The sequence below is a fragment of the Phaenicophaeus curvirostris genome, chromosome 32 (assembly GCF_032191515.1).
Source record: "Phaenicophaeus curvirostris isolate KB17595 chromosome 32, BPBGC_Pcur_1.0, whole genome shotgun sequence".
Taxonomy (NCBI): Eukaryota; Metazoa; Chordata; class Aves; order Cuculiformes; family Cuculidae; genus Phaenicophaeus; species Phaenicophaeus curvirostris.
The window spans coordinates 637,641-662,267 of record NC_091423.1 but is presented as its reverse complement, the minus strand read 5'-3'; the positions used below and the strand labels follow the sequence as shown (position 1 = coordinate 662,267).

Genomic DNA, 24,627 nt, shown 5'->3' with positions numbered 1-24,627 from the left:
TAAAATTAAGGGTAACTGAGAGATGATTTAGCAACTGGTTTCCATTTTGGTGCCTTTTGAGGATCTCAACCCACATTCACGTGGCCATAAAATGTTTCTAAAAGAATTCCTGTAGTGTCAGTGAAATGGCGCTGGGACCCTGAGTGCAGAAGGAGAACGAGCTGAAGGACTATGGCAAAACGCCTCCTTGCTGAGCCCACGGGAGGAGCAGGAGCTGAGACATACTCTACCTGAAGTGGGGCCCCAAGTCGAGCTCCGGAACAATGGGTTTGTCGGTGCCAATTGTGATGCCGGTGCCAACAGCCTGGACGGGGATGACGTAGCTACAGCTGTTCTCAATGAACACCTTCACTTCATCATTAAATATTTCAGTGTCATCCAAGTTTGCTGTGACAGCCACAGACAGCTCGGCGTTGGGGGGGATCACTCCTTTACTGGGTTCAATCCTCCAGCATGAGCATTTGCCAGCCTGTAAGACAAGCCAGACACTAGCTGAGGAGGGAAACCAGGACAGATTAGCATTGGGAATAAGAGCTACCACAGTTTGCTTACAATAGACACCAGCAGCATCTGAGAGATGGACGGATGCTGACCTAAGGGACGGCTGACAAGCCACCACATTCCATTTTCTTGAAATTACTTAGGGTTGGTTAATTAAAATGATTGGGTCATTCTGGCCTTGCACAAGTGAAAGAGGAGGCAGAACTCAGCATTAAAAGTGCAGCTGTACTTTGCCAAGCCATACCTCTCCTCAGAGAGCATCCACACCCTGGTCTCTGTCATTAACAGGAATGTGACACAAAGCAAAAGCAGACAGAACAGGGAAACCAGAGGGGAACCCATGCCCTCTCAGCAGCAATGGGCTACAGGGTTCTCTTGAGCTCCTGGAGCTCCAAAAGCATGATTGTCAGAGCTAAGCCCTTTCCACAAAATAAAGGAAGAACTTGTCAAAATGATCCAGGCTCATTTCTGCTCAAACAGCCATGCAAACTCCCTATTTTATTGAGGACTGCTCCAGGTAAAATTGCCCCCAGAGCCAGGCTCCTCTTGCTGCACTGTGGTGGAACAGCTTGCTTTCTCTCTGACAGAAAATGTTGTATATAAAAATTAATTCACAGGCTGCTATGGACCAGTCACTTTTGTTGGAAATTAGCCCCACAGATACCTACCATCTCTGCCCAGAAGGATGCAGGGGTGCGAGACTGGTTGGACAGGTGGAGAGTTTGGGAAACATCTTGTAGGACCTGGATACTGCCGAAATCTATCTTGCTTGGATGCACGCAGACAACTGGTCCTTCTCCAAAGTTCACCAGATGGATTTCCTGCTCCAGGAAGCAGGTAGGAAAGATCAAAAAAAAAACCAGGGAAAGTTTAAAAAGGTCAGACAGCTCTGAGTGCTCCAAGCCTGAGGGATAATTACAGCTCTTTGAAGCTTGCAGTGTTGACAGACCGAAAAAGAAAGCCTGGAGCAAGTGTGGGACCTAGAGTGAATCCGTCTGAAAGCCACAGGCTCCCATCAGCAGCAGATGAACAAGCCCGGTTTCTCACGCTTGCTTTTCCACCGCTCCGGGCCCGTGGCCTTGGCTGGGGCATTGACAGAGAGATGTGATGGATATTTCTCAGATGTGACTATCAGCACAGTTTCTTACACAATGCTTGCTTTAGCAGGCTTCAGGGATTTCCCTGTGTGCTCCTCAACCAAAGTCCCAAGGAAGCAGCAGTTGCTCTATCGAATAATGCAGCAGAGTGTGAGACCCAGGGACTCTGCTGATTTTCAGACTGGGCTTGCTATCCCTTCTCATAGATCCATCATTAAATGCTGTGTCAGACACTCAGTTCATCATCTAAAAGGATGCCATCTTTCCTCTTCTCGAGGTACTGGCTGTTGCTCATGCTGTGAATCCTCTTGGTCCCTGTCCACCCCAGCCATGTGTTACAAGTCCTTGTTTCCTCAGGAAGAATCTCTGTACCCTTTAGGCCCCCCCAGCACAAGTGCCCATGCATCTCCCCTAGCACTCACCAGTGGAGATCCTTCCCTCCCAATCGTCATGACACGAGCAACAGTGTCCTGCTCTCCCATCACCCGTGTTTGCAGTGTAAATGGGATTTGCACCCAGCTGTGTGGCTGGATAATCCCACATGGCACGAGGCTGGAGTACTGTACAGCAGCAGCATCCTTGTATTCCTGTAAGGGACAGAATCAAACTCAGCTTCAGAGGAAACTAAACTTCTTGACAACTACCACAGCAGCAATTAACACATATTAAAAAACCTCTAGGACAAAGCAGAAAGGCACAAAAGCAAATACAAAACCAGCATGGGCTTAGCACCTTGAAGGGTTCCAGGGCACCTGCCACCACCTGCCCTTATGCAGTGGGTGATCGCCGTCTCCTAATTCCACCCCCATGGGTCCATACACCGTCTCTTCCCATCCGCACTACTTTTACAAAATTGCAGCCCAGATACTGACTGAATGGCTATGTCTGGGAGAGGAAAACTAATCCCTCTTGTAATCAAAAAGATAATCACTGCAGCACAACAGGACTGAACCTGGCTGCAGGTTCAGCTTAAGTCCGAGTATGGTAATGCTCAAAAGAACCAGAGGGAAGCAGAAAAACCTGAGCTCACTTTCCACAACAAGGACTACTTCCCCCTTCATGAGATCTTACCTCGATTTTTCCCTCACCAGCCCTGCCACAAGCCCCTTCCCCACCTGCATGCACCTTCATTAACTGAACCAGACAGCAGCTTTCAGCAGGCTCACTGCATCCCAAACAATACTTGCATTTTGATTGCAACCCAGCACAACTCTAGCACTTGCACAAAGGAGGAGAGGTGGCCCTTTGGAAATTTGTTACACCTCAAGCACCAAAATCCAGGCCAATAATGACTATAATTACTGTTCCATTTAGGAGAAGGCTCAGGGCCGCGCCTGCCCACTGGAGCCCAGGTGCTTCACAACATGGGCTGCTTTCAAAGCACTGATGCTCTCACATCTGGCTGAGCAGAGCTGGCTAGCTAGGCAGTGCTGCTTCTTGGAAGCTGCAGTCAGCAAAGCTTGTGCAAGGCAGCGTGCTGGTGGTGAACACACAAAGAGAGACAATGAGCTGCAAAGAAAGTAAAGATACCTGGCAGTGATGAGCAATGATGACACCTTCCTGCCAAAGCCCTCCACGTCCACCATCAGTGCCAGTTTGTAACTCTTCACAGTGTTGGAACACAGAGTGACCTGGTAGAAGAGAAGAGCAGCAAATGCTTCATCACTCCCAAAAGCCATTGGCTATGCATGGTGTCCTCCAGTTCTCCTTCCATGGTAAGGAAAGGGAGGATTTTGCCCTAATTCTTCTACTGGTCCACGTGTAGAGCACAGTCTAAAGGAGTGATAACAGTCTTCTGACAATAGCTACTTCATTAAATATACCGTGCAGTTATCAGAGCACATATGAGCTAAATCAAAACACAGTTGGGCTACTGCTCTACTCAATACTGCATTAAAATTAAGGGACCAATTTTTAATCTCAACTACAATAACGTAAAACCAGAGGAAAACTGTTGACATCACCAAAATGAGCTCAGTTTTACAGTGGGAAGCTGAGGGCAAAACGTGGCCCACTGTGCAGTTCACAGGTCCCAGAGCTTTTTCCGCCTGCTCTGGAGATCTCTGCAGTGAATACAGCTCCTTCTGCTCAACAGGAGATGCAAAATCAGACCAAGCAGAAAAACAAACTGTTTCATGCAATGACATCTCTCTTTTTATAACAGCCACCTTCTGTCCTCATCTTTCCTCTGCCCACAGTAAATCAAAGAAACTGCTCTAAGCAGTTCTCAAAACACGAATGGCTTCTCTCCTTGACAATACAGTACAAGACCTTCAGCTTATGATTTTGGAGAGAAAATGGTGCTCCTGCAGAAATGCCCCAGAGTAACCCAGCCAAGAAAAGCCTAACACTAGTGCACGTATCTGACTTGTGTATGCTAGCAGCACCAAAACCCTCTCATACAACAGCAAAGCTTCAGCTCCACCTGCTCCAGCACGTACGGCTAGACTGTTCCCATACCTGGATATCCAAGAATTCCTGGGGATGGATGGTCCCTCTGCAGGGAGTTATGGTAAATTCAGTTGGCCTCATATTCACTTGAGCTCCACTTCTCCAGGACAGGCAAGTGTCGTCCGACATCAGAGCATAACTGGTGACACTGGGCGCTCCATAGCCGTCCCCAGGAATGCGAAGGTTGAAGGTCATGGGCCTCAAGGTGGTGTTAATGAGGCGACAGGACAATGTGCAAGGGAAGCCTAGGAAAACAACCCAAGTATGAATTTATGTACCCAACTATCCAAGGAATCCTAGTGTGAATACCCTGTTATGATAAAACTGTGCTTGGAGTTCAGCTCTTTTCTATCTGAATTACAGTCAGTTTGAGAAACTACGCAAGTAATTAATTGTCCCTGAAGTTCCCTTTGATACTGATCACAGAGCTTGCTTCCTTGGTAATGCCTGCTCTTAGCAATGCTGAACACAAGAAGTTTCTTTCTCTTTAACTGAGGAGCTCTCTCACACCCCCACCCAAAACAGCAGGAATTATATTTCACTTATGAGTGCGCACCCAGACAGACCACTTATTCTGAACATTGAATCCATAAAATCCCCTCTTAACTCTGTGAACAAGTAGCGTATTGGCATTGAGGAGAAGCTACAGGAAGACAAAGGATGGAGGAGCTTGGGAACTACAGCATGATGAAAAGCATTCCAATGCGGTTTCCTTAGGCAGGATCCTTAAGGCATCTCATGTTTTTGTCAACCAGACCGAGCACGGGACAACTTGCAGGCCACTCCACAAGAAGCCACTTGACCTTCGATTTGTTAAATGGTCCATGAACAGAAGCACCCTGGGCACAGAATGATAACGGCCCTTCAATCAATCCACAAGTGATTTTGCACCTAAACTGGAGATCATCTCAGTAAAAAGCCTTTTCTGAGACTGAGATGCAAAACCAGAATCTGCATTTCAGTGGAGATGCTCTGGTTGCTCAGCCATCGGCTCTGTCAGCAGGGAAGGAGCCCACATCTCCAAGGACATCAGTGCCTGATGAAGAGCCATCGTTTGGGCATATTTGATGGCTGGTGATATCAAGGTGCCCTTGCAGTGCTGCATAACATCTCACGCTGAAGGTCAGGTGGGAAATTGTGGCCTTGCTTTGCATCAGGAACATTCACCCAGAGCAGCTACAGGCTCGTATGTGGCGTAAATTCCTTTCTCCTGCAGTCCCACGCCCTGGGCCCTTCTGGGACATGGGCTTGCACAGTCATTCTCCCACCAAGGATCACGAGGTTGGGGCTGGACAGATACGAGGGATATCAGGACACACTGACTTTCTACTCCTTTGGTCCCCTTTGATCTCATGGCGGCTGAATACTGCCTAAGCAACCAGCAGCCCTGGTTTAACACCCCAAAGGCCGCTGAGGAGGAACACAAGTGATGGATGTTCTCATGCTGCAGTGCTCCATGTTGGCCACACACAGACCTCTCAACTCAAGGTCCCAGCCCGGGGTGCACTCACCAAAGGGGACATCACCAAAATCGAGGGAAGGTACAGCAAAATGAACAGCTGGTGCAAAGACACAGCCCCTGTGAGGAGAAAGACAAGTGTTAGCTTGGTTAGGGACGTGCTAAGCTTTCAGCTTGCATTACCACTCAGATCAGCAAAATCTGGTGGTCTCAGGACCACGGTGAGTTTCAAATCAACCAGTCACCGTCATGCTCAGCATGACATCCACGTGGACAGGAGGCAGCCCAGGCAAAGCATCTGAGAGCCACCGATGCGACTCAGAGCTCTGTGCTAGGCAGGGTTGGCCCTCAGGTCGCTGCTGGCCCCATGAAGGACCCTGAACAAATGATGGCTCTGTGCCTTATGAGGAACGGCTGAGTGAGCTGGGGGTGTTTAGCCTGGAGAAGAGGAGGCTGATGGGAGACCTCATTGCTCTCTACAACTACCTAAAAGGAAGTTGTGGAGAGGAGGGTGCTGACCTGTTCTCCAGCCCCCTCACCAGCTTTGTTGCTCTTCTCTGGACTCGCTCCAGAGCCTCAACATCCTTCTTGTGGTGAGGGGCCCAGAATTGAACACAGGATTCGAGGAGCGGTCTCACCAGTGCTGAGTCCAGAGGGAGAATAACCTCCCTGGACCTGCTGGTCACGCGGTTTCTGATACAAGCCAGGATGCCATTGGCCTTCTTGGCCACCTGGGCCACTGCTGGCTCATGTTCAGTCGGCTGTCAAGCAACACCCCCCGGTCTTTCTCCTCCAGGCAGCTCTCAAGCCAGACTTCTAGCCTGTAGCACTGCATAGGTCTATAGCACTGCATATCAACCATGGAGTCCCTTAATTTCTTTACTGTTTTGATCTAGTGCCTCCCAACAGCAGCAGCCCGGCAGCCTGGATGCTGAGGAGGCGCAGGCAGCCCCAGAGCTCCAGAGCATCCAGCACCAGCTTTCCTGCCAACACCACTTTGTCCCCCAGCCCATGCTTAAGACTGACTGTGACAAGCTCGCAGGCTGCCTGGATCCCGAGAAAGGAGCTTTGCCACTCCTATCATCAGTTGTTCTTTTCCCCTTCTCCCCCTTGTTTGGCGAGGGTTTTCTTTTGCAATGGCACCAGCCCATGGGATGATACCCAAGTCCTTGGGACAGCATTTGCTGCTGGGCTTCCCAACTCCCACATCAGCACTTTTCTGTCTGCAGAAAGGAGGCTCCGGAGCTCTCGCTGCACAAGCGCTGGGAAGACAGCTTATAGCATGAGAGATGAAGCCGAGGCTGCTGCTTCCCATTTTGTATGGATTTTTAACAGAGGATTTTAAAACCACTGCTTCTGGCTGCAGAATCGCCCCAGGCTGGCCCAGCCTTCAGCCACCTCCCAGGCCCTGCTGGCCTTGCTGTGTGTTCAGGTGGGACGTCTCTGACCATCGCTGCCCAGAGCTGATACCATCCCACTGTCTGCCAGGGCCCCCGGGGGAATGAGCTCCCTGTAGGAAGGAATCACTCCAGGTCCTTGGAGCCCGGGCTGGGCAGCAGGCAACTCCACACCTTTCCCCTTCAGGCAAACTCTTTCCCATCACGGAAATCACTTCAAGCCCTGGGGGTCTCACACAGGGGTAGCAAAGGGTCACAGAAAGAACCCGCTGCTGCCAAATTCCATGCACACAGCATCTCGGAAAATTGCAGAGCAACCCACCAGGAAGGCAAAGTTGCTTCCCACAGGGACTCACGGCTTTCAGAGCTACACTGGGTATTGAGAGCATCAGAGGCACAGTCACTTCCCCTTATAAAGAACCGCACTTCATTTGCTGCTGGAATTGCAGGATTCAAACTGGAGTGAAGGTTAAAAAGCCTTGGCTCTTCGTCTTCGTCTTGATCCTAGACGCCCCACACTAAGACCTTAGACAACACCTCTGCTTCATCACAAAATGAGGTTGGTGGGAGATGATTATCCAGAGGTGGCTACAGATGTGCCCAAAGAGCTCCTACACCCCTCCTTACCCAATAGTCAAATTCAGAGGCTCAGCAGATCCATTCACCCGGAACCTGAACTCTTCCGTGAACTTCCCCAGGGTGGTGGAACTGAAGGAGATCTTGATGACTTGGAACCCATGCGGTGAAACAATGCCCTTCTGGGGACGAAAGGTGAAGCAGGAGCCCAGAGCTGTACTTGGAGGTATCAGGCTGAAGGCACCATCGATGTCTCCTTCGTTAAACAGGAACACCTGCAGCAGTAAGAATGCAAAACAGAAATACATTAAGAAATCTTCCATTTCTCAGAAGGCTGATGGGCTGTGCTTCGCTGAAGCCAAAGAAAATACAAACAAGACAAGTTCTGCCTTTGTTTTTTCTCAAGCAAAGCAGTGATAACTTCACATGAACAGAATCACTCTGGGTTTAGCCCACTGACACAGAGCAGTCTGCTTCGACTTGCAGTGCAGAGGAGCTGCACAGTATCACCCCGTCAATGCAGCCCTGTCCCTAAGAACCCTGAAGGCCAACTGCAGCCTCGTGTGTGACTCACCCACAACAGCTTCTGCCCCAGGTGAGTCTGGTCCTGCCAAAGGCAGAATACGTTCAGCTTCCACTGCAGCCGACAAGGTCACTGCCTGCAGCAGATACCTTGGGGCTGCACTAAAACCAACCTCAGGAAAGCTCTCCAGCTCTGCTACAGGACATCAGTCAGGGGTTTTTTTTTAATTTTAACTTCAATGTGACAGTTTCTCCATCCTTGTTTAGACTGATACATCAGGAAAGGAGGAGCGGGAGGCGCAGAGCTGCTCCATCTACTCCAAAGAATTTCTCCTCCCTAAATACAGCCACCACAAATGAATTTACCATTGCGAGAATAACTGCAAATTCAGAACCACGCCTATTTTCTTGAACACTCAGTAGATCAGCTGCCTTGAACAACTGACACAATCCCACAGCATTTGCTAAGATGAACTTCTTTCCATGTCAGGGAAGGAGTGTCCACATCTGCCTGCATGCTGTCACCAAGAAGCCCACACAGAACCGAGCTGGAATGTTCCTAATTGCTTCAGGGGCAAGCCCTGCCACTTGCTGCTCAGTGTGGCACTAACAACATCACCTACTTATTCATATTTTCTCAGTTAATGATACTGATAAATTGATACAGAGAGAGTCAATAAAGTACCAGCATTAAAAATGCAGAGAGCACAATGTTTTGGTAAGAAAACACCTTAATGTGTCCTCGCCAGCCAGAGTCCATCTTTTGAAAGCATCTGGCATGGTGTATCACCTCATTTTCTACCTCTTTTCTTTGCTCTATCTTGGTTTTTTTGCAAAAGTCTTGACAGTGGGGGGAGGAGGGGCAAATTTGCAAATATGTAGACAGTTCTCTGCTTCTTTCCAGAAATGTTTTGCTCTCTTTAGAGCCAGAGATGTCCCAAGACTCAAGTGGCTTTTTGGTCCACTGTTGCTTTTGTGTCAAGGTGCTGGGTTTTTTTTGCATGAAGCCTCCCAGCTGACTTCAAAGGGAGGTTGCCCAAAGGCAGGGATTAGGGCTTCATGAACAACACATGCACATTTTGGTCTCCATCAAAAAGCATCCACATTCTCTGACACCACCCCCCCCACCACCACCATTTGACTGTTATGTCAATATTCCCTGACCACAACTGCCTGTGTTGCCAGAAATCCCGTGGGTCCACAAGGCTCACAGTTGCCCAGAAAGCCATCAGGATCCACCCCAATTCCTGTGTACCCCTACTGCTCACCTCACAACTGCGGGCCGATCCAACAGAAACGTCCCCAATGTCCAGTTGCTTGTAGCTGAACCAGAGCTGGGGCCCAATGCCCTCAGCTTTGATGTGGAGAGGCAGCCTGGCTTCACGGCCTGGGGAGAGATTTCTGTTTCAGTACAATATTTCCCTCTGTCATCCTGGATTTTCCACGCTGCCTCCACGCTAGTCCCTGACTCCAGGCTGGAAGGGACCAGCTCTAGATGCTCCAGGAGAAGATACAGGACCCGCAGGAGGTACGCCCTTGGGCTGCTGCCTAATTTTTAACCAATCAGTTAAAAGTTTAACCAATTGCAGTTCTGTGTACAGACGAACACAAAAATGAATTTTCAGAAGCTGAGCCCCACATCGCCTGCTCCCTCCCAGTGCCCAAGAGCCACGGCTTTATTTGCATGAATAATTAAGAAAGTTCATTTTGAGCTTAAATATTTTCCAAGAGCAAATTTCAGACCACTGCCTAACTGCCAGTTTTGCCAAGTGACCAGTGCTGATCAGTTCTGTAAAGAACCAATCCAGAAGCATCTGCTAAGTCATTAGCGCAGGACCTGCAAAAAAAGCTGAGGCCAGCAAAGTCCCTTTCCAGTGAGGCAGGAGATCCAGCTGCAAAATTCACAGTACTGCAACTGCAGCAAAGCTGCCAGATAATCCCAGCAAGAGGCATGCATGCCACCCGCACATCATGCTCCAAAGGGATTTGTGACTGGCACCCAAATGCATGAACAAGGCAGTGAGAGAAGCCAAGAAGCAGAATTAATTGATCCTCTAGTTAAAGATCATCATTTTCTTCTTTAAACTCTTTGTACCAGGCACCTCGGCTCTGGGACAGTTTCCAGCCTGACAATCGAGTGGATCAGCTCTATTTTGTAAGGGATAGGGGCAGGCACGTCGTTTAAATGACCAGCTAGAGGTCCTCTTCCAAGGAGCCAGTGGAAGAGTTCACCTCTCCCCAGGGCCCATCAGGGTTTCTCAAGAACAGGCTCCTCTTGCTAAACACACATCAGTTACCCAGCTCTATTTCTTGTGACTCCCAGACCAGTTATAAGCTTGCACACAAGTAGTTTTCCTGTTTCTCTGCAACAAAAAAGCTTTCCTGCCACAACCCCTAGAGAGCCCTGCAGCAATGTGAGGGACACCGCTATCACCAGTACAAGAACCTCAGAGCCAGGAGCACAGCACTGAGTGAGGAACGCCTGGGAGCATCTTTTCAAATCAACCCTTTCCTTCCACAGCCCCTGCAGCTGGTGGGCAGGAAGACTTCTTGTTGACACAAGCCCTGTGTAATTACCACAGGGAGCTTTTGCCCAGTAAACCCTGCACAGTTACTGTTTAAAGCTGCTCCATCACATTTGTATCTGTCAGCTTGGAGCAGTCAGGAAAGAAACAAAGCAGCTGGGTCAGTAATTTCTTCACCTTCCAGAATGGGAGCTGGGGATCACGGGCCTCTTACCTCTTCCTCTCAGATGGGGAAAACCATCACGTTCCCTGGATGGAAGTTAGACAGCCATGCCCCGCTCTTGAAAACCACCCATAGGAGCACCATGCAGAGATGCAGGGGAAGGACAAAGTAACCTGAATCACACAGCTTGCTGTGAGGGGCGAAGCTGGGTAGGGCAATGACAACTGCTCCCAGAAAAAGACTTGACAGCACTTCTGAAAGATGGGATGAACATAAAGCTTGTCTACCAGACTACCTGAACTCTGATTTCCAGGAAGGGTGCTCACCCTGCTGTTCACAGCCAGCCCTGTGCAATGCTACCCATACGCACCATGGACTCAGAGCTACAAGGTGACAACGCCCACACAGGGAGAGAAGCATGTGCTGGCCAGAGGAGGTCCTTTCACAGACACCCTGTGCTCAGCAGGGCTCAGACACCTTAGGTCTGGCAGCGTCTGGGCAGTGGGAGGTGATCTGGGCCCTGGGAGCACAGTGGTAACTCAGCTCCTACCACCTCAGTAGTCTGATGATGCATCTGCGTAATAAAGACTCATCGTGGAAGGAAATGGGCTACAGGAGCATCGTACTTGTCCATTAAAGCTCTTCTGCTCTGTAGTTCTTTGGCCTTCACAGACACCTCACAGGAGAGCAAATGCTGGCAAAGCCCTGGCAAATTCATGCTTTGATGGTTCTGGGATCAGTGATCCAAGCTTAGAGCCAGGCATCCTGAGGGCTGGTCTTGGACAGAAGGCTACCTGGAAACCACAGGGACAGTGGGCACGTGCCAGCACAACCCTGCTGGTCGCTGACCCTTCCTAGCAATTACACAAGAGCAGAGTGAGCTGGAAGACTGTGCCTCGCCTTCCCTGTGCCTGACAGAAGACGAAGGAGCCATACCTGAGATGTCGCAGTAGACTGTTTGTTCATAGACTCTGGCTTCTTGGGGTTTAAAGATCACGTTAATTTCAACCGAAGAATCTGGCAAGACATCTCCCTCCTAAAACACAAGACAAATCATGCATCTTCAAATATTACATTTCTTGTTTTCAGCTCCGCACCTGGAGCACTTACTCAGAGCATCAGTGCAGAGAAAGTAGCCAACAACACCTGTCACCAAAATTTATAACAGCATTTGGAATAAGCTGCAAAATAAACTTTCTAAGTCCCCCACCTTTACCAGCACCTGGGAGAAGCATTTGGTTAAATTCAGGCTATAGAGAAGGAACCAAACTGACTCATACTCCAGCAAATCAGGCAGGATTTCTTCAGAAGTACCAGGCAGTCTAAGGGACCTCTCTCCTCCAAATCTTCCACTGTATCCCTGTGCCACTATGGCTACACAAACGCTTTGACTTAGATGAGAAAAGATCGAGCAAATCAAATGTATTTTTCCATTCTAGGTTGCAAAGGTGCTGCACTGACACCCTGCCCCTGCACAGATACCTAGAAGTACATAATGCACCCTGATACCTCTGAAGGCTGTAAGGACACTTAAGTGCCCTCAATTTATAGCCCTCGCAACAGAGATCAGCTTTAGGCAGCTCTGACCGCCTGCCAGATGCCCGCAGTTCAGAAATGGTTTTTGCAATAAGTTCTCCCAGCCCCATGAGAGAAACCCGGAGTCTTCTTTCTCAGCACATCCAAACAGCTGATGTGGGATCTGCCAAGCGACCTTGTCAGGGAGAAGGGGGAGGAGGAGAAGGAGAAGGAAGGGAGCTTCTCAGCTATCACTTACCACTGGGTCAATGGTGAAAACATCATTGGAGAAAAGCAGGGAGTCTCCTTGCACTTTCTCCCTCTGCTTCTGGAAGCCGCGGCACAGCCTGCAGGGAGAGACAAACCAAGCAGATCATTTAATAAGCAACATCTTTGCAGTGACCATCAGGTAAGCACAAGGGCAGCGACGCACTCGAGGAGGAACAGCAGCAGCTCAGCAAGGGGCTGACCCTGTGCCACGGGGTCCCAAGGGATCCAACTGCCACTTGCTGCCCTCTGGCACGGCAGGCAGTTTTACTCCACACTTACAAGTTCTGCCTTCCAGCACAGGATCCCAGAACACTCAAAAAGCAAATGAATGTATTCAGGTATCGCAACGACTTGGTGAAATTTAATGGGGTTATATGCATGAAAACAGAGGCCCTGAGAAAGGAAGGGGCATCACCTCTGAATTCAGACACTTCATTCTAGCCTTAAACCACCTTTTCTTTTTCCTTTTTGGCCTTCAACGCAGAGCTTTGATGCAGATGATCTCTCCCACACTTGCTAGTTGTAGCAGAAATCATTCACAACCAAGAGAAGAGAAGGGACCACTGCTGCAGCGCAGCTGGCATACTGCTGTCCTCCCTTCCCACGCCCGTCCCCTGGCCGTGAATAACCAGCAGGAGACATCTCTGAGGGATAACTGGAAGGCTGCATGTGCAGCAGATGGAGGCGCAGCAGTAAGAACAGGATAGCGATCGCTACCCAGCTGAATTCAAACACAGATAGAAAGGAACCGCAGCCATGGAGCTGCACACAGAGCCACGGGCAAATGCTGTCACCAACACCAAAACCCCTCACTTTGGCTCACTCCCAGGCAGTGCAATGGGAAACGTTTCTCCAGGGCTGACAGACGATGCTGTGCATGGGGAGGGCTTCCAGTCACTGAGATGGACAACCCTCAACTCAACCCATCCACAGACAATAATTCCACCTTTACATGCCAGAAAGTCCTGCAGGAGGGAGACAGAGCAAATCCCTGGGCAGACCTCATAACAATCCAGGTCATTTTGGGTCACATCCTAGTGCAGAGTCCCACACTGCCTCCGCCCTGCTCCAAGACCTCAAAAGTTTCTCTTAGAGCAGGACAGTCACCCTGGAGCTATGGACATCCCTAAGATTGCAAGTAAGGAAGAACAAAACCTCCTGGTCAGCGTTGAGGGGACAAACTGGCGCAAGATCAAATGTAACTAGAAAAAAAACAACAAGGGTCAATGTCTACTGTGGGGAAACCTGGTTGCTCTTGAGGGGAAAGAGGATCACTCAGGGTCCACTCTGAGACATAGGCAGGTAGGAAGAGATGGAAAAGGAATGGCCCGGGGAAGTATCAAGAGAAGTTCAAGAGGTTTTCTTTTAACACACTGAGATTCCACGGAAGCCATGCACTGGGTAATTAAAAATAAAGAGCAGTGGAAAACTTGTTTTGGCCTTCAAGGCATTTCTGACCTAATTACACTGAACCTTATTTGCTCAGAAGCCCTGAAAAATATCACGCAAGTTTAGGACAGTTTCCTAACCATGATGGGTTCAGACTAACTCCTAGAGACCTAAATCCACCCAAGGCTGAGAAGTCACACAAGAATGTCACAAGTCACCCAAGCTTTTGTGTGTAATTTCTAACTCACTCGCCCAGCTGTAAGCGTTTCTCTGTGCTGACCTAAATGACAACTGCAAAGCTTCACCAATGATGCCCTTTGAAGAACCTGCCCCATCTCCCACTACCATGAAGACACCAGTTTGGCAAATGATTCAGGAGAGCAGCTCAGCGGCTCGTTTTGCCAAGGAGAGCTGAGTTTATAGTTTGACCAACATCTATCAGTAAAAAGCATGGAGCTTAACATCTACAAACATCCCCAGGTGACTCCGATTACATTCCAGGCTTTAAACTTCAGACGTGCTCACAGTAAGTCTGTTGGTGTTTCTAAAGCCACATGGAAGACACACTCAAACCACACCTGCTGTCACTGTCCCCACTTGCAAGGCTTCCCCCAGAGACAAACAAGGCAGGCTTGTTAGAGCAACCCGGATGCCTCATTCCCAGCTGGGAATTTTGCCTTTAAGGATATGATCCTAAATGAATATTTATCTTTAGCTTTGTAGCTTTTTACTTAAGGCTGGTTCTCATTTCTGGATTTAGAGGCTCTACTCTGCCCCCCAAGAGGTCACACGTGACTTGTCCTTCCTGCAGCCACGTGCAGGAACAAGGTTTTTCCCGGGTGACCTTCCCTGCACAGGGATGGATGAACAGCGATGCAGTTTCACAGGTAGAAACTCCCCTCACCAGGGTGGTGTTTACCTCAGGCTACAAAGGTCTGAGAAAGTAGCTTTCCCCACCAGCTTTCCTTCCCACGGGAACCAGTACTGAGGCTACAGCAAAACACCTTAAAAACATGTCCTGGGTATTTAGTTTGGTGGTGACAAGGAGATCCGGAAATCCCAGAGGAAAACTGTGGAGTGATTGACAGGTTCCTGCCTATGTATTTCCCACAGTGAAAAGCAGCAGCCTGCTCAAAGAGCATCCTAGAAGTTTGCTTCAACTGCCTTGCCAGGCTTTGGGGGAAGCTTCTCTTGGACCCTCACAATTCACAGAAGAAAAGTCAAATCCTCTTCTGAGCCTTGTTTTGATGGAGAAGAAACTGTGGTAACTCAGGCAGCCCCAGTCAGACCGTAGGGTCTTTGCTGCAGTCTTGACCTTGGCTCTGACACCAAGACCTCTGGGACTAAGCAACTCTCCACTCATCACCAGCCAGCTGAACTGGTTTCCTTGCAGATGTGGTGTCAACAAAGCATTACCATTTCCAGGCCAGCAAACTGGAAAACTGGTGACTGCCTTCTGAGACCAAAAGGAGCAACACAGGCTGCCCACAACACAGCCCACGCCAGGCATTTGATGAGGGGACCGTGGGGAAACCATGTGCATGTGACCCCAGAGAATGGGCATGTTTGGCTGGCAGAGGTTTGTAAGCATTTCTGGAGGTACTTATGGACAGGAGGTTGCAAGCCAGCTACTAGCATATTCCAGCACTCTCCAGGAAATCTGGGAGAGACAAAGCTCTGGAAGAAAAGGCCATCAACCTGTGCACCAGGCATTTGCTGCATCTTCTGTAGAGAGGAGGGTGCTGGCCTCTTCTCCCAAGTGACAGGGGACAGGACAAGAGGGAATGGCCTCAAGTTCCACCAGGGGAGATTTAGGCTGGACATTAGGAAAAAAATTTTCACGGAAAGGGTCATTGGGCACTGGAACAGGCTACCCAGGGAGGTGGTTGATTCACCTTCCCTGGAGGTGTTTAAGGCATGGGTGGACGAGGTGCTAAGGGGCATGGTTTAGTGTTTGATAGGAATGGTTGGACTCGGTGATCCGGTGGGTCTCTTCCAACCTGGTTATTCTATGATTCTATGATTCTGCCTGCGCCCACGTTAGCACTCTGCTCTCAGGCTGCAGTGCAGTTTTGAAGCCAGTGCCCGCTCAGCTCCACTTTCGAGCTCATTCTGCTTAAGAATATTTGGTCCCAGGGGCCAGACCAACTGTCACACCCTGGGCCCCGGAGCCACACGCTCACATCCAGGCCTGACTTGGGGTGGGGGAAGTGGATTCATTTAGCTGTGTGGCAATCTAGAGGCTAATAAGATCACTCCCAGGGTAAAAATCAAAGGCACTATTTATTCTGTTTGCAAAACAAAGTTCCTAGACCACTAAGCGTTATTGTCAGGGCCTCAATGCCAATTACTTTGATTGCCCATCTCTGGTTGCACTTGCTTACACAGACATAGCTGATGACACCGTCTTAAATGTCTCTTTCAGTAGCTCGGAGCTTACCTGCTTCTGAACACGGCATTTGGTCTGCCTGAGCCGAGCTCCCAGAGCTGCTGCTGCCATGCAGCATCTCAGACAGCCCAAAGGCAGCCGAGGTGCCTTCCTATGTTTTCCCTTTCAATCTAACAGAATCAGTCTTGCTGCATGCTGTGTTGGAGACATCACTGCAGCTTGCAGAGTTTTGTCAGGAGGTGCATCATGCTTCAAACACTGTAAGGAACTGCAGAACCCCCATCCTGCCCACTTCCAGCTATGGCAACAGAGCAGCTCCCACGCTCTGGTTCCTTTTGGTTTCTGTTTACTGTTTATCACACAACAGTAGTTTGCACAGAAGAAACAAGCTCTGTTACCTCCGAGGGCTGATGCGGTAGCGGGCCTCCCGACTACCAACATTGCAAATCAGCAGTGTCTTCCGAGTGCTGTAGTTGACTGGACAGACGGAAAAGTCCAGGTGGGCAGGGAAGTCCAGGACAGCTCGAGCACCAATAGCTCGAATTGGCACAATAAACTCTCCCCTTTCTGTGATGCAGATGAGCTCGTGCAAATAATCCTGCAGGGAAAGAAACAGTCTCAGCACTTGGCATTTGGTACCATCCGCGTAGCGCAATGGTACTTTTTACCTTAATGACGTTTCATTCCAGCAGCAGGACTTGCACAGGGCTGTGAGCTCACAAGGAAGAAACAACCCCGTCCATCCACCTGCTCTGGAAGCAAGCTGACAGAACCAGACAAAACCGATACTTCGATTCTGAGGCACCAAACCAGAGTCATTTCATGTGGGAGATTACAGCAGTAACAAAACCAGCTTCGATCCCCACTGCAGACTATCAGAGGCACCATTAAGAACCTAGCTGTGCACAGCACTGGATCCTATCCCAGAAATGCAGCAGCATCACTGAAGCTTGGCAGGGGATGCTCAGGTTCATTTTCAAAAAGACTTTCTCACGTGCACAATCAACACTCAGGCCCTGGTAATACTGAAAAAGCTGCACACGGTAACTGTTTTAATGTCAGCTGAGTGTCAGGCACACGCGTATTCCCCACAGCATTACAGGGACAAGGCTCCTCTTCTCTTATTCACATCTGATAAGCAGTCACTTATGAGCTCTGGCTTTCCAAGTGACACCACTGACATTTGAATGAGCACCCACTGAAAAAACATGTCATTTCCGGCTCTTTGCAAACACAGGCTAACAATAATAATTGTCACAGCGACAACAACCTTAACTGCTGTGAGAAAGCCAGATTAAAACATCATTGCCTCAAGGATTGCTGCTGTTGCTAAGCTGACGCAGACTTGAGCTGGAGACACTGCGTGACAATGCCCAGGCCCAGATGGGTGAAGCTGTGGAGACACGACAACTTGGACTGACGAAGCTATAAAAGCATCCAAAAAACTCGCACGCTCACCTCTGCCTACCACTAACTCTTCGCGGGAGCCCTGACTTTTCACCAGGCTGCTGAGACATGGACCCTTGAAGACCCATGGTGGTAACTATTTTTGCAATCCTATTCTGAACTCTTGCTTGAGTTTCTATCTTTGTTCCTCACTTTCCTATCACTGCTCATGTTACCTTGCCTTTCATCTTCCGCCTTTTTTGCAATAAAGAAAACCCTTTTGATTTACAGCAATTGACCTCGTTTTTATATCATCTGGGGGATTCCAAACAAAACCCTCCGGGCTTCGGCTTGGGACCCTTACAGCTGCCCAGTACACCAGCAAACTGCCATCCATTTTGCTGCATAACCAGTCCTAAATACTTCTCTCAAGTCCTTGCAGCCGGCAGCTGAAGTCAGATTTACCCGAGGGAAGAACAAATTCAAAGCAAGAGAATTCTGTAAATCAACCCCACAGCAGGAGGACTCCAGCCATGATGGAGGAGTTTGTACCTTCATCCCAGTTCATGGGGATATCCACAGTCCCTGGGGATGATACAACAGCAGAGAGGCAGAGAAAGCTCAAAGGCAGCACTCGGACACCTCCCACAAAGAAAAGCAGGTATTCTGCACACAGGCAACTGCATGCACAGCACAGGAGGCTTTGCAGGCGCTGTGCCCCTCCTGACCGCGCTGCTGATGCACTTCCAGCCGAGCTGCAGCACCCTGGTACTGCAGTGACTCACACTCCACCAAGAACAAGACAAAACTGTATTCAATTTATCCAACATTTCTATTCCACTGTCAGTTCCCTCGTGCTCCTCAGCAGAAACCGCCTAGTGTGGCGGAAGCTGTGCAGAGGAGCTCTCACTGGCAGAGCTCCCTACTCCACACACTCACCCGCTCAAGGGTAAGATAAGGGACAAAGTATTGGACATCAGTGCTCTCTGGGGTTGCCTCGCCCTGCTTCTGTTTGTGGCGATGTTCATATGTTGCTCTGCTGCCTTTCTAAACTTGAAGAGCGGCACTTTGCCTTTCCTGGACACCGATTTCTCTCTTCCACCCCAAAAATGAACACTATTTGTTACTAATAAATCATATTTTAAAGGCACCAGTGTATTTGGCAAAGCTTGTCTCAGTGAGATGAAGCTCGTGTCACTTGGTTGCTTGCAGAACTCCCTTAAGCCAGCATAATTTTTACCCTAAATATTAATGATGTTCAATCATTTCTCAGTCTCTCCAAAGAAACAGATAATGCCAGAAGCATGGGGAGCTAGAGATCACAGGGTACTTTCTCTTTAGTTTTCCATATCCATGCTGTTTGAGGGTAGCACAAGTTGCAAAACTAAATCTAAACACCAAATGAAAGATGAGAAAACAGGTATGCCCAAAGAGATCTTGCCCCTGTGGCCTGGTGCAGAAACATCTGCTGGCTCAAAGTTATCCAACAGAGCCATGCTAAGAGGTAGCAGGATGTTGCCTGGTTTTGTTCCCCTGCAATGCTTCCTCCCTTCCATGCCCTGTACTAAATCCTCCTCCGGTAACTGGCCAAGAGAACAGCATTGACCCCTCACGTCACAGCACTGAGATTCAGACACGCAAGGTTCACAGCACTGACAGTCAAACCTCTGAGCAAAAGCAATGCGCATTTGGCATGGAATAGGGGCCTGTAGGCAGAGCAACCCCAATTACGTGCATGAAGACACAGGCACAGCAAGACAGCTGCCCTCAGGCTCTGGGGTGATGTGTCTGCCTACTTATTCCTATACACGCTCTTCCTGGCAGGCATCTCAAAGCCATCAGCAGCACAGCAACCTCGTTGGAGCTAAGGACATGGCCCAGCACTGAAGGATAAAAGCAATCTGAAACATTGAAGAGCCTTCAGACTGCGAGAGCATCCTCTTCACGACACGGACAGAGGTTCCCCCAGTCCTACATCCAGTACCACCCCACTAAAACCAGCGCAGTTCCTCAAAACCAGATGCCCTGTTCCAAAGCCAGCCCTGGAGGTTCATCTTCCACTGAAGGCACGACCCTCCTGGGACCTCCACTCTCACCTTGTTCTCCTCAGGGATGAAAAGGATGTGGAAAGTTGCAGTCCTGCCAGGTGGTACCTTGTGCCAGGCAAGATCGTGATTGACCAACTTGAAATATGGTGAGATCTCCGTGGTGACCTTCACCAGCCGAGGAACCTGAAGGAAAGACATGAAACTATAATTTTGCCACTCATGGAAACACAAGAAGAGACCCGGACACACCCTGGCAAAATCCTTCCTCAGCCTCCCTGCCAGAGCACCTTTCACTCCAGAGGTAAGTGTGCAGACCACACAAGGGTGGGCTCAAATCCCTTCTGCCTGGGCAAACAGCTCTAGGCCAGAGGCAGACGGGCAACACCTCTCTGGGAAGGAAGCGCCAAGCAGGGAAGACACCAGCAGTACGGAGTTACAGTCACACCATCAACCAGCCCAAAGACCCTGCTTGCTTCTGCCTACACACATCCATGCAGTCACACCTCCAAAGGGGGAATGCGTTCTCTGAAGGTCAAACAGTATCTCTTATCCTGGAGGAAGGAAAAAAGTCCCTTGTAACAGACCGGGCGTGAGTGAGGCAGTCAAGCCGCGGTGCCACACAGCCACGCAGGCAGAGCAGCAAGAGAAGGAGACCACAGACACCATGGCCTTACTGGGAATAAAAGCAAGCTTAAGAAGAGAAAAAGGAGGAACACAGGAAAACAGAGACACGAGTAGATGTCGTACTTGGGGACACGGTCTACTGTCAGACTTAGCAGGGCTAGATCGATGATTGGACTCAATGATCTTAAAGGTCTTCTCCAAGCAAAAGCATTCTGGGATTCTGTGATCAAACCTTCATGTCCCAGCACTTACCTTGTCATTGTTTCTCAGAACCACCGCCTTTTCATAGACCTCAGGGGCGACGAAGTTCTGAAATACCAACTCCGCCGGGAAAGGCTGGAAGAAGCTCTTTTGCCGGTCAGCTGCTGAGAACTGGAGACACAAGACAGACAGTGGTGAGTGGTTCAGCTGCTGGGAAGAAGATTCATGAATGAGAATCCAAGACTGGTCTCCACAGAAGTATAGTGCCCCTTGGGAAGCACATTTGCCTGGCTCACTCTGGGGAAACAGGAGCTTCCTCATCCATGTTCTGAGCTGATCAATAATTTCTGGACCACTTCAAGCAGGCTCAAACTAAGAATCTCCTTAGTAGGCATTTCTCCAAGAGGCTTCCTTCTCAAAAAGGCAAAGCAGAGCCTACCTCCAGCTGAGCCCTCTACTGATGTGGTCACACAGCTCCAGAGCACTTACTGAAACAGCCACAAGCACTCATGGAGCAAGTCAAAGTTGCTCCACGGCAGACAACTTTGGGATGATCTTTACTGTGAGACCGAGGCACCAAGCCCCACATGGCCCTCAGTATTTCTTTTGATACAGAGCCTAGAAACCAGCACCCCAGGAGGTAACACTCAGGGCAGGGAAAAGAGAGGTGAGGTGAATGCTGGATGGTGGTAAGGTTCAGCTCTTTGCACCTAAGCTACGAGTAAGAGTGGGCTTGGCATCTCCTTTTCCATAAACTTTAAATGGATGATTTATTTTTATTCTATGACTGCTGTTTTCTTTAATGCCACTGCAGAAGCATGTCTGAAGACATACACTAACACCAAGTGTTGACAGAGGCATTCATCAGAATATTCCTCCCTGCTTTTTCTCCCCACTTGCAGCTGCGTTGTCGCCACTCTAAAGGCACAGGTGGGTGCCCTGCTCCTCCACAGAGAACCTGGTCATGCTGAAGCCAGTGGCTGCAGCATGTTGCTAGTTACTTGTGTGCTTGTCTGATGTGTTCCCGAGCTCCTGTGCAGTCCAGGGCAATCCTTAACCAATTGTAACAGGTCTTTCACCGGCAATTTTCTGCTCAAGAGCCCACCTCAGTCATCGACACGTTTGGACACTGAGCAGTCATGTGAGAAAAGCAGATTTAAACATATATCTGAGAAACCACTGATCAGGATAAAGCACATCCACTCCGCTCTGCCCAGGGCGATTCCCCCATAGAGCTGGCAGCATCCCGCAGGCTGCAAACATAACACCCTTCTAAGGCTCCCACACGTTGTTCCAACCCAAAACACTCATGCAATTGGTTTTGTTAAATCTTAAGCAATTATCACAGGGCCTACAGCCTTCAGAGGCTGTGGAGGTTTTTGCAGGCCGAAGGACACAGGGAAATGGAGGCTGTCCTTGAAAAGACTTTGGCTGAGAGAAGGAGAAGCAAAGTAACAAGAAGAAATACCACAGCGCATTAACAGTTAATCTTAGCCAATAATATTCCTGACCTAGGTGGGGGAACAAGTAGCAAAACCCAATCACTGTAAAGAATACATCGCCTGTTCTCACCAGTTAACATATGTAAAGGAGCCATTAAGCCTAAATAAAGGTCTTTGCTCATCAGGCAGTAGTCCTTGCAGCAATCCCCTCAAGAGGCCAGTGCTACTCCCCCTGAGGGAGTCCTGACTCCAGGCATTTCACAGGTTCAGCAGGAGCATGGAAGCTGGCAGGGTCCTCATGCCCTTGTGTTCTGCCCCGGTCTTCCCCCAGCACTGTGGTTACCCGTGGTAACTGGGATGGAAGCTGACTCCAGCAAGATCCACCACCTTCAGCAAAGGTTGTTTATATCAGCCTACTGCAGATCAGGACTGCAATGTCCCACTGGCAAAATATGCTTTCTTCTTCCCCTAGCAGAAGGAAACCACTGCCCCCCCCGCAGCCTGAAAGGACCACAGAGCCCAGTCACCAAGGGGTCTGGAGGAGCTGGAGGCAAGCCTGTTACAAGCAGGCACCTTCTGCAAACGTCACATCAAAAAGCAAAGAGAAGGGCAGGAAAAGGCTACCTTGTGATAAGAGGCTTCACTCATGTCTCGAAGCTGGGTAATCCGGGGCAGCTTCGCCTCCTGAGTACGGGCCGGCCTCTGCTTGGTGGTGAGAGACTTCTCCTTCATGACGGCAGAAGGAGTGGGCTGAAACACAAAACAGCAGCTCAGCAAGAGCTACAGAAATTGGTCCAGAAAGGCTTTACTTGTTCAAATGCCACCGATAGATAAGTTTGGAACCTCTTCTATCTGGGACCAGTCATGTCTCCAAGTCTTCAGCCAGAGTTGGAGCAGCCCACCACACGCCCAGCTCCTGGAGGTCTGGTACAGCTGGAGCAGCACTGGCCAGTGTGCCAGCAGGGCAGCAGATATCACTGACCACCCACAGAGGATGGAAAGAAGTACACTCTCATGCTCCAGCTGGTTCAGCTGAACACCCAGGAAAATCATTTAACTCGGCTCCAGTGGCACATTCAGGCAAGACTCTGGACTTGCCCTGAAGCAGCTTACAACCCAAACCTCACTGCACCACGAGAGCCACCTCCGACAAGCACAGTGGCACAGATATGGGAGCCCACGTCCAGCTTCCCAGTGCTGCTGGACAACAGGAGAAGAGGGCAGAGGAGGGACACAGGGGAACTTCGCAGCCCAAACACAGCTCTTACCTGGTCTGTACTGACAGTCAGAGGCTTCTCTGCCCCTCTGCCCCGCTTCCCATCACGAGATGCTGCCACTTCGCTCTGGAATCCATCAGCCCTCTTGGGAAGCCCCACAGGCTGGTGGCTCCTGCCAGCGGCCATGACTCAGTCACCTGGAAAAAGCAACAACGGGACTTTGAAAATCTAGAATCTCATTTGTGGCAGATAGGATACCCCTGTGTCTCCAGGCTTTGGCATCCTTCCTATGTGAACAGGGGGCCTCCCCACCCTGTTTCATGAGCAGACCACATTAAAGCTGCGGAGTTGAGATTCATAGAAGGAAAACCCTGAGTTATTTCCCCGCTTCAGCCAAGCAGCAAGGCTGGACAACCTGTGACAAGCGAACTGTGCGCTCCTGAAGCAGTCTGAGATGTTCCCACTCCGCACGGGACACGGTTTGGGACACACAAAGCAGCTCCACTGTCAGTGGGCTACTGCCCTTGTCCCCTGGCAACGGGGACTCCTAGCCTGCCCTGACCCACCCGGCATCGTGAGGTCACAGAGAGGGAGGCAGGGCTGTGGAATGTGATGCCAGACACGGAGGGGTGCTCAGCGCCCACCAGGTCCCCGCAGAGGGGTGGTGCCTGCCCACAGCCCCCCTGATCCAGAGCAGTGTCTGTCAGCTCAGGGGAGGGGAGGGAGATCGCAAACACGTCCCAAGAGCCCAGGCCTCCCAAAAGGCTGCTAATGCCCACACAGCTCCGGCAGGGAGTTCCCATCCACCTACTGCAAATTGCGAAATAACTCTCTCCAAGAAGATGACATCTGTTCATCTTCCCCACACCTCCCTTAGGTCAGAACCGCTCATGAGTCAAATAGGTAAACTGAGGCACACATCTTATGAAGCACCATTATTTCTTCATTTATTCGTGATTGCAATTGCAGGAGCAGCTCCCTCTGGCAAGCAGGAAAGTCCTCAACCTTTATGGAAAACTGAAGAAGTTTATAGACCGTATCTTTTCAGGGCAACACCACCCTCTCCCCAAATGTACAGCCTATCACAAAGCTATTACAAGGCAGTTACTCGGCTGCTTTTAATATATTAGATTTCTCTACCCAATCTGTTGTATATAAGTTCTTAAATTCCTAAGCATATCTTGTACTGTGCCAGAAAGGTACCAGGAGATAACATTTCTCTTCTCCAAAATACTTGCTCAGCCATTTCTTGGTGAAAAACAGCTCATGCAATCATATTTTGCAGGAATATTACAAGTTCAGTTCAGCAAGGCCCTCCATCTTAATGCTAAAACTTCCATTTTGTAAAAACACAAGTAGCCAAACTCTCACACATACCAAGGCCCTGAAGTCTCTTTTTGATTGCCCTTGGGCTGTGTGTTGCAGCTCCATGAGATCCCACATGGACGAGCAGGA

General features: G+C 49.6%; 1 protein-coding gene across 1 annotated transcript in view; it reads right to left on the bottom strand.

Annotated features, from left to right (window-relative positions):
- LOC138732452 (hydrocephalus-inducing protein homolog) overlaps positions 1 to 23,358 on the bottom strand; it is a 35,370-nt gene extending 12,012 nt beyond the window's left edge. Inside the window, exons 1-13 of the mRNA XM_069879065.1 lie at positions 23,224 to 23,358; positions 22,580 to 22,705; positions 20,565 to 20,684; positions 19,737 to 19,871; positions 16,653 to 16,852; positions 12,466 to 12,553; positions 11,628 to 11,727; positions 9,272 to 9,390; positions 7,533 to 7,756; positions 7,262 to 7,277; positions 2,021 to 2,185; positions 1,170 to 1,322; positions 231 to 469 (exon numbers count right to left, since the gene is read on the bottom strand). Coding sequence (XP_069735166.1) covers positions 231 to 469; positions 1,170 to 1,322; positions 2,021 to 2,185; positions 7,262 to 7,277; positions 7,533 to 7,756; positions 9,272 to 9,390; positions 11,628 to 11,727; positions 12,466 to 12,553; positions 16,653 to 16,852; positions 19,737 to 19,871; positions 20,565 to 20,684; positions 22,580 to 22,705; positions 23,224 to 23,358 — 1,820 coding nt within the window. The remainder of the gene's footprint in view (positions 1 to 230; positions 470 to 1,169; positions 1,323 to 2,020; positions 2,186 to 7,261; positions 7,278 to 7,532; positions 7,757 to 9,271; positions 9,391 to 11,627; positions 11,728 to 12,465; positions 12,554 to 16,652; positions 16,853 to 19,736; positions 19,872 to 20,564; positions 20,685 to 22,579; positions 22,706 to 23,223) is intronic.
- Positions 23,359 to 24,627: the final 1,269 nt, after the last annotated feature.